At 57.9% G+C, this 12,550-nt stretch overlaps 1 protein-coding gene across 6 annotated transcripts in view; it reads left to right on the forward strand.

The window, feature by feature from the left end:
- The window catches only part of ZMIZ1 (zinc finger MIZ-type containing 1), a 230,669-nt gene that overhangs the window by 203,229 nt on the left and 14,890 nt on the right, over positions 1-12,550 (forward strand). For 5 of the 6 annotated variants that reach the window (XM_081075176.1, XM_081075173.1, XM_081075175.1 and 2 more), the window contains 9 exons: positions 1,831-1,945; positions 2,926-3,143; positions 4,103-4,301; positions 5,249-5,539; positions 8,173-8,355; positions 9,275-9,352; positions 10,035-10,209; positions 10,720-10,861; positions 12,324-12,534. In XM_081075176.1, the coding sequence (XP_080931302.1) occupies positions 1,831-1,945; positions 2,926-3,143; positions 4,103-4,301; positions 5,249-5,539; positions 8,173-8,355; positions 9,275-9,352; positions 10,035-10,209; positions 10,720-10,861; positions 12,324-12,534 (1,612 nt within the window). The remainder of the gene's footprint in view (positions 1-1,830; positions 1,946-2,925; positions 3,144-4,102; positions 4,302-5,248; positions 5,540-8,172; positions 8,356-9,274; positions 9,353-10,034; positions 10,210-10,719; positions 10,862-12,323; positions 12,535-12,550) is intronic. The other variant, XM_081075174.1, reaches the window with a different exon arrangement.

Raw genomic sequence — 12,550 nt, forward strand, 5'->3', positions numbered from 1 at the left:
CCTCTTTTTTCCCCTCATGCTGGCTTGGTGTCATGACCTCATAACCAGCTCATGCTTTATAACCAGCGTCTTGAAAAACAGTAGGTGTGGGGGCAGGGAAGGTGCCATTCTTATGCCGATTTTTATAAATGAAGAGACAGAGTGCAGTCAGGTTTGGGAACTTGCACCTGGGCCGTGAGCCAGGCAAGACCAGGTCCAGGATAAGGACCCAAAAAAAGCCAGGGTAAGAGAAAAAGGGAGTAGAGTGCATTACTCTTATACCAGGAGATTGGGGCAGGCCCCTCCAATGAGGTGAGTTCTGAGCAGAGACAGAAGGCAGAGAGAGCCAGCGTGGGCACACAGTGATACGGTTCTGCCCTCCAGTCCGACTACCCCACTCAACCTACATTGCCAGGTGCAAGGGACAGGTACAAGACGCAGACCCCCAGCTCCCCTCCCTGCCCGCGACGCAGGACAGGCCTCCCTGCTGTGACCTCTGGGCTGGCTCCCAGCACCTCCGCTCCCAGTCTCCCCAGACTCTAGGGCCTCAGCTGGGGTACAAGTTCTCCAGGCGTAAGTGAAGGTCTTTGCGTTCTGCTGACTTCCTGTGATGAGGGCACAAGCCAGAGGCACGAGACGCTCTCCCACCAGGCCGCCCTCCTCCAGAGTCCCCCACCCCTGGTACCCAATAGTACTACTCGTAGGCCTCACCCCTGTCGGGTGCCGTGAGCTGAGGTGGGACCGCAAATGTGGGCGCTCTGCTTTTCTGCCCTTCCTGAGTGTGTCTGGGATTTTATCTCTGTGAGATGCTGGAGAGTCCTAGGGACGAGGCAGCTCCAGCCCAGCAATCCCAGGGGCCGGGACCCCACCATCCCCTTCTGGAGCTGTGCCCTGGTCCTCTCCATGGGGTCTGCCAGACCTCACGCTCCACCTGCACCATGGCAACTAATAGGAAGCCATTATCGAGCACTTACTGAATGCAGGGCAGGGCATGAGAGCTAAGGTTAGGTCCTGGCTTCTGATGTTTGGGGGTTCCTTGGCAAATGTCACCAAACAAGGTGGGTACTGCTGGGCCTAGCAAGGCGACTGGGAAGACATGGGAGAGGCTGCGGGAGCTGCAGGACCTGGGGAGCCAAGGCGGGAAGCAGGGGAACATTCTGCGGTGTTGCCTTGTAAACAGTGGAGCCCCTGAAGCTGTCTGATTGTGCCCAGTGCCTTAGGTGCTAGAGGGAAGTTAGCTTGATGGGAGTGCACACAAGATGAGGGTGGGAGCAGGGAGGCAGTGCATCAGGTAGGCCTGTACCTGTGATGTGGAGTTGGGAAGAAAGGAAGGAAGCTCCTTCCAAAGGCCAAATCAGTGGGGCTGGGCGGCCAGCCTGCCATGAGGGTTTGGGATGAAGGGGGAAGAACCAACACTCAGACTGGGGGCCTTCTGACCTTTTCTGAGAAGGGACTGGGAAGTTCTGAGGGGAAGCTGGTGCTGGGGAACGAGATCTCTTACTGGAGAGCCACTTAGTCAGAGCGTGGTTGAAGGAGGAGCTTAGGTTGAGCCTGGAGTCTCTCTTCTTCCTCCTCCACAGCATGGCCTCTGGACTTTGGGCGAAGGTGAGACAGACAGCCGTGGGGGTGACACCTCTGCCGTAACGGGGGTGGGGGGAGAGGTGGTCACTTTCGCACAGTCTGTCACCATGCAACGTGCACCTGTTCTGGACTAGACACCATGCCAGGTCCGGGGTCTCCAGAAATGCCTAGACTTGGCTGGAAGCCACGGAGCATGGCAGGGTGACAGGGCATGCCTCCACCCGAGTCTCTATGTGCAGACCCTGAGGCCCCCCTCTGTCTCCTCTGCAGTGATGGGTCATTCCCCTACGACCCTGTCCCTTGGCAGCAGAACACCAACCAGCCTCCCGGCTCCCTCTCCGTGGTCACCACGGTTTGGGGAGTGACCAACACATCCCAGAGCCAGGTAAGAGCCTGTCCTGCCCCCAGCCACAGCCCCTCCCAGGTGGGACCGTCCGTGGAGTCCCAGGGCCCTCGGGTCATCCCTGCTCTCCCAGTCTCTGCCCAGCTGGAACGACCAGCATTCAGGGCACACCCAACTGTGGACACACCTCCACCCAAAATGGGTCCACATCTGCCTTCCCGGGGGCAGCAGCTGGCCCTGGGCACTGCCCCATCCTAGGGCCTTTCTGGGGGAATGGCTTTCATCTGACCGACAGATAGCAAGAGGTTCTTCCTAACCCATGTTTACTTTGGTTGGATAAACAGAAGAACTTCCTGAGTGTGTTGGGCCTCGGGGCTCCAACATATGGGGTCTCTGACCTGGGTGACCCGGGTTAGATTTCAGCAAAACGTTGAGCCTAAACTGTAACAAGTTCCTAGTCAGCCCTGCCTGCCACTTCTGTGCCTTCCTCTTTCCTCCTCTCCCCCACTCTCAGTCTCTGCCACTGCCATGAGGAAGGCTCAGGGCTGGTTGCTGCCCAGGAGGGAACCCCTGGGCTCACCTGTGGTCTCGGGCCACGGGGCCGCTTGGCCAGGATCCTGCTGCCTTCCACTGCTGGCACGTTTGCTTCTCTTTGCCCTCACAGAGCAGCCACCAGGGCCTTTGTGTGGCGGACGCTCTGGCCATCCAGGCCTCTTTGCAGGGAGGGAGGGCGCAGAGGTCCAGTGCTTTCCCACCGGCCACCTGATACAGGCACCGCCTCACCTCGTCCCATCGCTGGCTTAGGTCGTCCTTTTCTGTGCTGCTTGCTTCCAGGCTGGGTTACCCCCTCTAATCATTTGTACACTCTGGGAGCAGTAAATGACCCCCATTTTTTTCCTCCTCCCTTTCCTCTCTTGTCTTCCCTGTTTCACTTTCTCCACTGCCCCTTCCCTTTTCCCCTTTTTCCTCTCCATGCCATTTGTGGTACCCGCTTGGGTGACAATCACTCTCTCTGCCCACAGGTCCTTGGGAACCCTATGGCCAATGCCAACAACCCCATGAATCCAGGCGGCAACCCCATGGCATCAGGCATGACCACCAGCAACCCTGGCCTCAACTCCCCCCAGTTTGCTGGGCAGCAGCAGCAGTTCTCGGCCAAGGCTGGCCCCGCACAGCCATACATCCAGCAGGGCATGTACGGCCGGCCCAACTACCCCGGCAGCGGGGGCTTCGGGGCCAGGTGAGCCGGGGCAGCAGCCTCCAGAAGTGGTGGGCAGCCCCGCGCTTCCAGGCCTGCGCCGTGTGGGCAAGCCCTGGTACTCTCGTCATCTTCAGTCAGCCCCTCATTTAAAGGGACAGTCATCCCCCGTCCTTGGAGCCAGTGCTCCTGGGCACTGCCGCATTGGGTGGTGTTTTGAGAGCCGTCAGGCCCCCGGGGTCGGATCCCATTCCTCAAAACGACCTTTCTCCTCTTTGTATTTTTATACATTGGAAGACACCAGGAGAGCTGGATCAGGGGAGTTCAGTAGAAGCTGCAGATGCAGGGGAGGTCTTCCCTGCCCTGCTGGTTAGGGAGGCAGAGCTGGGCACAGACTGAGAACCCCCCTACTCAAGAGGAAGGAAGGAAGGGCAGGGAACCCCAGGAAGGCGCTCCTGGCATGTGGGTGGGGCAGAGGTACCGCAGGCCTCCTCTTGCTGCCCTGTTCTGTCCAAGATTGCCTGCTGGGCCTCACCCCTCCCAGCTTCCAGACTGACCGTAACTTTGCTGGGTGTCTGCGCAGTAGGGCCTGATGATTAAACACAGGTGACAGACACAACGGAAGCTGCATCCCCAGCTGGCCCTCCACCTCTGGAGGGCCGTGGGCATGTTGCTCTGGTTCTCTAAGACTTGGGGTCCTCCTCCAGAAAGTGGGCGGAGCCAGGAGGCCGAGGTGCAGTAAGTTAGTACATGAGAGTGAGTGCCGGCCAGCACCCAGCCAGGGCTCCGGGAACACAGCGGCTTAGCGGTCATGAAGAGCTGTCAGCCCAGAGGAGGCCCTGTCCTCTCTGGCATCTGAGTCGAGACACCTCCCCGATCTGTGAACTGGGTGCAGGATGGCCTGGAACGGCCTCGTCCTCCCCTCCCAGCCCAAGGCTGGCCGTGGGTTCATCTCCACATTCAGGCCTTCGCTAACCCTTCCCTTCTTTTCCCCCTCACAGTTATCCCGGGGGCCCTAGTGCCCCTGCAGGCATGGGCATCCCTCCGCACACCAGGCCGCCTGCTGACTTCACTCAGCCGGCGGCCGCCGCAGCAGCAGCTGCAGTGGCAGCAGCGGCAGCTACGGCCACGGCCACAGCCACGGCCACTGTGGCAGCCTTGCAGGAGACGCAGAATAAGGATATAAACCAGTATGGACCGGTAAGGGCGCCACTAGTCTGGTCCAGCCTCGGCCAGCCAGCCAGGCACAGCCCCCGGGGAATCCGAGCTGGGGTGTTGGTGCCTGTGGGGCCGTGTGTGCTGAGGGAGCTGGTGGTGTCAGGGTACTTTGGGGTTTTCTTGGAAGCACACAGAGGTTGTGTGTTAGGATGTCTGATTGGGTGTGGTATGGGTGGGTGTTTGGGTGCTTGTGTTTATTCTGCGTGGGTTGGAGGCTCGTGCATGTCTGTGTATGGGCACAGAGGACCCACATTGCTCTCGGGGCCCCTACTCCCTGAAGAGCCGGCTAAAATAGCCTTGTCACCAGTTTGCCCCCAGAGTGGCCTCTGGCCATGGCTCCCCTAGTCAACCTGTCTGTGAATTCTGCCCAGACCCTAGCTCTGCTCCCCTGACTTTCAGAAGGACAGGGTGGGATGGGCAGAGGGGTAGCCCCACAGGAATGCAGGACAGGTGTGGAGGTTACAGGATGGGGACAGCAGGGCAGGTGGGCAGAGGTGGGAGCTGGGGCCGCCTCAGACTTTGTGGGTGGAGTGTGTCTCCATTGGCCAAGGACCAAGGGCGGGGCCAGGGCTTCCAGGAAAGGGGCTCCTGCCTCCATCCTCATCCACCTCCATCCTCCCGTGCCCCTTCCCGCCCTGCACCCTCCTGCCCACTTCCTGCCTGCCTCCCTGCAAATGCCTGTGCATTGGAGTGACGGCGCCCACCCCTTAACACCTCTTGGGCTGCATCTTTCCGGTGCGGCCTGCAGAGGGCAGCAGTGAGCCCGGGAGGCTGGCAGCCCCTAGGGGCCTGGTCACCAGTCGCAGCCACACAGGAAAGTGTCCCCCACCCCACCCCCAAATCCCCCACCTCCCCACCCTTCCCTCCCTGCACTTTCAATGCATGTGGCATTTTATTCTTTTTTTTTTTTTTTTCTTCTCCCGTTGAAGGTCTGTTCCTCTTTCCAGATGGGTCCCACCCAGGCGTATAACAGCCAATTCATGAACCAGCCCGGGCCTCGGGGGCCTGCCTCCATGGGGGGCAGCATGAACCCTGCAAGCATGGCGGCTGGCATGACGCCCTCGGGGATGAGTGGCCCTCCCATGGGCATGAACCAGCCCCGGCCGCCGGGCCTCAGCCCCTTTGGCACGCATGGGCAGCGAATGCCCCAACAGACCTACCCAGGCCCCCGGCCCCAGTCCCTTCCCATTCAGAGTATCAAGAGGCCATACCCGGGAGAGGTGAGTGTGACGCCAGGCAGGTGGTGGGCGGGTGGGGGAGCGCGAGGCCTGGGGCTCAAAGACGGGTTGTGGGCAGCACCTTGGAGAGGGCCTGGGTTGACCTCTGCAATGACCTCTGCATTGACTTGAATGAGGACACACAGACATGAAGCTCTTGGCTCTGGACCAGAGTGGAAGGGCGCTTAGGAAGCAGTAGCCTCGGCTAGCATTTTCTTTTGTCTCAGCACGGACACTAGCGGAGTCCCTTTGGGTAAGGAACTGAACTCTCAGGGGTCCACAGTCTTTATTACCCACATGAGGGCTTCTCCACTTCCCCCCAAAAGTGAGAGATGAAACAAAACCCTGCAAATATCTAAATGCTGGGCACATCAGAGACGTGACTGGAAGGCAGACAGTGTGTTTCTTAGCGCTCGTCTCCATCCACAGTCAGCTGCTCTGTCGGGAGGAAGGCTACCTCTCAGGCTGCCCAGCCAGCTCAGCCAAGGTGATGGTGAAGATTTAGGGAAGTAAAACACACCTTCTGTCCTCTGGGAACTGAGACGTCAGCAGGAAAGATGAGGTCAAAGCGGGAACCCCCAATGGAATGATGCACTGCATGTTAGGTTAGAGGAGGACTTCCTGGAGGGGGTGTCACAGCGCCTTCAGCGAGCACTCGGAAAACAAGTTGGCAGCACGTGGCCTGTCTGGGTCAGCTGAAGACGACACAGGGACCCCACAGTGCCGACCTGGCACTCACTGTTCTGGAAGCGTGTCTTGACTTCTTTTTCTTTTTTTTTTTTCTGCCTTTATTTCTCACCCAAACAAAGTCCCTTCCTTAACATTTCTCCCAGTAGCCCGCTTGTGCGCCCATTCTCAGATGGGCTTCACCCCCTTTGTCCCAGAGCTGTAGCCTTCAGCTTGGGATCACAGTGAGTTCCTTGAAGGTCTCTGGGCTTCCCGTCAGCTTCCACCCTAGTTTGGGCTAGAAGGTGGCTTGGCCACGAGGGGAGATGTCCTTAGTGCAGGAGGGGAGAGGTCAGGGACCTCCACAAATACCCAGGAACCTGGGTCAAGCCCTGAAACTCCTTCAGGTTGGTGGCACCAGTTCAGGGAAGGGCCAGAGAAGGAAATTGGCTCATGAGATCCTGGCTGTTCTCGGAGGACCTCAAGCTGATGGCCTCACTCCCGTGCACAGCCCCCATTAGAGTTCTGTGCCCTCTCTCAGCCCCCTCTGTGCCCAAACTCCCGTCATCCCCGCTGGCTGCTGGCACATAAGGAGTATCCACGGAGAAGGCACCAGGTGCCCCAACGTTAGTCAGACGTCAGCCCTGCACCTGCACCAGTGTCATGCTCCCTGGCTACCGCTTGCCTCAGCAGGGCACACCAAAGGCTCTCGATTCTTTTTACTCAATCATCCTCTTCCTAGAACACTGAGCTACCTAACTACAAAATGCCTGAGTCTGGGCTGTGACACTGGGTGGGCACAGCCTGCAAGGCCTGACCGTGTCTGGGAAGACTGGCCTCACCTCCAGTGGCGTGTTCATAGAACCTTCGAATTGTTGGACCCTTCGGGTGGGGACTAGGATCAGGTCTTCTGGTCCCTCTCAGGACGTCCTTCTCTAGTCTGGTGGGCAGGCCCCCGCCGCCACTTCCACTCCTCCAGTAATGTGATGGGAACCTCACTGTCACATAGAGCAGCCCCCGTGTCACAACACTGAATTGGACAAAGTTCTTCAGCACTGATGCAGAAACCTCCCATCCTCCGTCCTTTATCCCAGGTCTTCCCTTCATTCATTGAGCGAGTGTTTATTGAGGGCCTGTTCCTGTGCAGACGATGGGACAAAGCCATGTCCTGGACCTCTGAGGCCAGAGGGCAGGAGACAATTCATATACAGGAGTTGCAATAGATAGGGCAGAAGAAACCACCCACTCCATGGGATGTAATGGCCTGGGGTTTTGGGGGGCAGCTGGCCCTGAGAGTCACTTGATCTTACAGATGGGGAAGGTGGCGCCAGGGTGGATATCAGCAAGAGCAGAAGTAGTAGTATGTGTCTTCTCGTATATCTCCACAATGACCCTGCCCCTCTCCCTTCCTGGAGTTGTCTTCTCTCTCAAGTGCCTCTCCCGAAAGGGCTTGTCTTGGCCCTTCCCCAGCCTGGTTCTCCTGACCTCTGCAGGGATGGCCCAGAATGAACATCACAGAGTTCTGCACAGTGTAGGGTACAAGGGCAGTGCCTTCCAGACTCAGCCTCAGAAGGCAAGGATGGGGGTCCCCTTTTCAAGGCACAGCCTGTTATCTGTGTCCTCCTGTCACATACCAAGCACTGGGAGACACACAAAGGGGACTTTAGAATCAGGCCCCCTCATAATGGCGTGAACAAGAGGCTCTCACAGCACCCCCAGAGCCCAAGGGGCATGGTGCTTTGAGAAACACAGCTTCAAGCCCGATGGGCAGCATGTAATGTCACTGGATATCAGGCAGGCAGGGGCCCTAGGCATCGTCTGCCTCTCCCCTTTCTCGGTGGGGAGGGTGTTTTGTGGGTAGAAAACGGTTGGGACAAAAGAGAAAAGGTGAAACAGTCCTGGTATTCCAGTGAGTGGCTCTGCTCTGAGACTCTGACGAACTTCTCCTCCCCCTTTCTCTGCCTCCATAGCCCAACTATGGAAACCAGCAATATGGACCAAACAGCCAGTTCCCCACCCAGCCAGGCCAGTACCCCACCCCTAACCCACCACGGCCACTCACCTCGCCCAACTACCCCGGGCAAAGGATGCCCAGCCAGCCGAGCACTGCGCAGTACCCGCCCCCCACTGTCAACATGGGGCAGTATTACAAGGTGAGTGCCACCACCCCTGCCCCGACCTGTGTCATCTAGGCCTTGGGTGTCCCCTGAAGTCACTAAGGGGCAGGCAGAGATTTCTGGATGTGTCATTCTGTGCCCAGAGCTATGGATTCGGTGACCAAAATGTCAAAGTGACTTTTCTTGGTTCCTATTCGCATGAGTTTAGATGATTTTCCTTCTTTTACTATTACGGGTACACACAAGATAATATAACAGTAAAGGAAATACGCTTTTTAAAGAAAAGCACTCTGAATATATTAATATTTCACTCGAAACCTTGTTTCTCTCTACATGCGTGTGCACACCCCTATACTATGTAGTTGTCATGACTAATTTTGAATCTGTTTGTTTCATGTGACATCGTAAGTATGTTACTTATTGCTATAGTGTCTCCGTGGTTTTCACTTAATGGCTGCCCAACATTTCACTGAGATAATTGTGCCATGTTTTGTCCTTCCCTTTCTTTTGTACATTGGTTTTTTTCTGATTTTTCACTTTTGAAATAATACTGTGATCAGTATCTTCAGACACATAGCTTTTCCTTCTTTGGGGATTATGATAAAGTACATTCTCAGGAGTGAAGAAGAATGAAATATTTTACATTTATTTGCCAAGGAATCATGCCAACTTACATGACCACCCGCCAGGTGGGGTTACTATTTTTGCTCCAACTTTAGCATACTAAGTGTTTCTATTTTTGTAAACTCCTTTGCTCCATTAATAGCTATGGACAAAACCAGGTGAAATGCTGTCCCCCAAGGGGTGACCTGCTCTACCTTCGCCCTGCTCCTGGGGAAGGGGACGTCTTCAGCATCCCCTGTACTCCTGGCAGATTTTCATTGCAGGAGGGAGAGCAGGCTTCTGATCATGTTTCTGCCTTCCGCTCACAGCACTGTTTATCTTGCTTTAACAGCCAGAGCAGTTTAATGGACAAAATAACACCTTCTCGGGAAGCAGCTACAGTAACTACAGCCAAGGGAATGTAAATAGGGTACGTTCCAGTTTTCGTCTTAGGAACTAGAACCCACCTGCCGTTCCCACCCCAGCCTCTGGACCTTGGCAGAGGGTGTATGGGGCTGCACTCTCGGGTCACCTGCTCTGGGGCACAGAGATGCCTGAATGAGAATCCACAGGCTGGGTGGGCCAGGGGCAAGTACGGACCTGGACACTCCTGGAAGAAACAAAGGGGGGACTAAGAGAGAAGGGGAGAGAGGAGAGAGGCTCCTGGGGAGCCATCTGCCCATGATGCTGCGGGCCTGCCTCCATCTGGGGACCCCAGTGGGCTGGGTTCGGGAAAGAGGTGTGGCCTAGCGTCATGATGTGAGTGGGCAGCAGGAGCCCTGAGCTTGGTCAGCTCTCCTGTCATTCCAGGGTTATATTAGACAAGTCCGCCCTCACCTTGCACTTGGGACCCCATTTGTCAAATGGTCCAGGGTACCCTCACCCCACAAGTGAAGGGTGGGAAGACCCTTCCCAGGCCCTCCTGTCTTCCAGTGGGGGCAGAGGCCTGAGTACAGCAGGAAGGAGGGAGAGGTTTTCCTATGGGGCTCTCCTCTCCCAGCAGAGCAGGGCCACAGCCCTAGGGCCCTGGGATGGGTGGTATATGTCCACAGCCGTGGCCCCTTCTATCTCTGTGACCCCATAACCTATGTGTGGTTTCTCTTTCCCTCCAGCCTCCCAGGCCAGTTCCTGTGGCAAATTACCCCCACTCGCCTGTTCCAGGGAACCCCACGCCCCCCATGACCCCTGGGAGCAGCATCCCCCCGTACCTGTCCCCCAGCCAAGATGTTAAACCACCCTTCCCACCAGACATCAAGCCAAATATGAGCGCTCTGCCGCCACCCCCAGGTGAGTGCCCCACTCTCCCTCCCTACGTGTGGCAGGAGACAGGGGCGTTAGAAGTCAGACTACCTGTGGGGCTGGGCATGTGGAAAGGGTCGGAGGGCTTGAGAGCAGGTAGACAGACTCACCCAGAAGGAAGGCTGAGCTGAGGCTGGGCTGCCAACAGCCCTCATTACCTGCCTGAGCGGCTAGGAGGAAAAGCAGGGGGCAGGGGGAGCCTGGGGCTGCCAGAGCGGGGAGCCTGTGGGTGAGAGGAGATACAGAGCCCAGCTGAGTGGGCGGGAGATGGTCGGGGTGGGTCAGGTGGACTAGAAGTGCTGGACTCCCTTGTGTACTTGGCACACAGCCCGACTTCTGTGGCCCTGTTTGCACCCAAACCCGTGTGTTCTTCTGAGCGTGCAGTCAAGGGTGCGTGTCCTGTGGGTGGGTGAGCCCCACCTGTGGCCTCAGAGCCCAGGCCTCTGTGTGCCCACAGTGGCCAGGGGCGTGTGGCTCATCGCCTCTCCCCCCGCCCAGCCACCCACAACGACGAGCTGAGGCTCACGTTCCCCGTGCGGGACGGCGTGGTGCTGGAGCCCTTCCGCCTCGAGCACAACCTGGCCGTCAGCAACCACGTCTTTCACCTGCGGCCCACAGTCCACCAGACACTGATGTGGAGGTGAGTGTCGGGGCGGAGGCACAGGCCCCAGGTGTGTACAGGAGGCCCCGGGGGGACATCCCCGAGCCCTGGCATTGCCCTGATGGGAGCAGTGTCAGGGATGGAGCCCTCTGTGGAGATGTCATGGGGAGCCCGCAGGGACAGGGAAGACAGAAAAGCAGCCTCGGCATCATGGCCAAAGGCGGGGAGCCTCTGTCACTCACCCTCGTCCTGAGAGAGTTGTCAGGGATGACTTCCCAGAGGAAAAGGTGGTTGGTTCAGACCTAACGGCTTAGCAGGAGGGTGTTCCAGCAAGAGGAACTTGAGCATGGCTCAATGTGGCCAGAGCTGGGAATATGGAGAGATGAGACTAGAGTGGAAACAGGGCTGGGTCGGGCAGGACCAGCCAACCCTGCAGATTACAAGGAGTTTAGCCACCAGGCTGGGCTGCTGCTCACACACCGGACAAGCCAGAAAGCAGTGGCTGGAAGTCCCCGGCTGGACCCGGCCCTGTGTCCCATGCCTTCCAGTGGACAGTGATGATGAGGAGCCTGAGGCCAGAGAAGCTGGTTAGCTTGGGGCAGCTCTCAGCTAGCGGCAGAGCGGTGACATGGGCCTGAGTCTCTTGGATGTCAGAACCTGATGGTGTTCCTGCCCTCAGTCCTTCCTCCTCAGGCATGACTCTCACTGCCGAGCCTGTGATCAGAGCCCCTCTGCTGCCCAGTGAGCAGCTTGTACACACACACAGCCGACCCATTGTCTTGACCACACTGAGCAGGCTGCCAGAGGGCCAGAGACAGCTGGGGTGGGCGTGAGGGCATGGGAGCTCACACTCAGGCAGGAAGGTGGAGAGACCGCTGTGCTGGGGCCTTGCTTACCCTCCCTTCCATACCCGGGTGTGCCCTCACCTGGGAGGCTTCCTGTGGCCCTATGCACTGGCCCTGCGTGGTTTCCATGCATATGTGGTCACTTGGGGGTTCATATGGACTCCGTTTAGTGCCATGTCTTTGGGATGCACAGGGGGTGGGGCCGGGACTGAACCAGACATACCCCTGGCCTGTGGTGCTTCTCCCAACAGGAGCCTTGGGGATGGGCATCATCAGCTTCTCAGCAGGTCTTGCCAAATTAGTGTCTTTTTGCCCCTCTGTCCCTGTCCTGCGGGAACAGGCGTCATCTTTGTAGGTGGAGCGCCCAGGGAGATTGCGGCTGAGTATGGGGGTGGCTGCAGTGAATAGTACGTGGGAGTTATGAGGGAAATTGGGATGTTGGGATGGGTTTTGATTAGAAGTGGGTACAGGGGACAATATCCAGGGTGCGAAGGGAGCTTGGGGAAGCTGGGGGAGCCGTCACGGCCTAGGGTGGGGTCCTGAGGGACACACGGGGCTTGGTGGGTTAGGGGTGTGTGACCTAGCCACCCATCACCGAGGCCACAGGCAGCCCCCCGGCACAGCCAACCCGAGCCCCACCCCTGCCCCCCACCCAGATCTGACCTGGAGCTGCAGTTCAAGTGCTACCACCACGAGGACCGGCAGATGAACACCAACTGGCCGGCCTCAGTGCAGGTCAGCGTGAACGCCACGCCCCTCACCATCGAGCGCGGGGACAACAAGACCTCCCACAAGCCCCTGCACCTGAAGCACGTGTGCCAGCCGGGCCGCAACACCATCCAGATCACCGTCACGGCCTGCTGCTGCGTGAGTGGGCGGGCAC

Source organism: Rhinolophus hipposideros (assembly GCF_964194185.1).
Source record: "Rhinolophus hipposideros genome assembly, chromosome: 15".
NCBI classification, from domain to species: Eukaryota; Metazoa; Chordata; class Mammalia; order Chiroptera; family Rhinolophidae; genus Rhinolophus; species Rhinolophus hipposideros.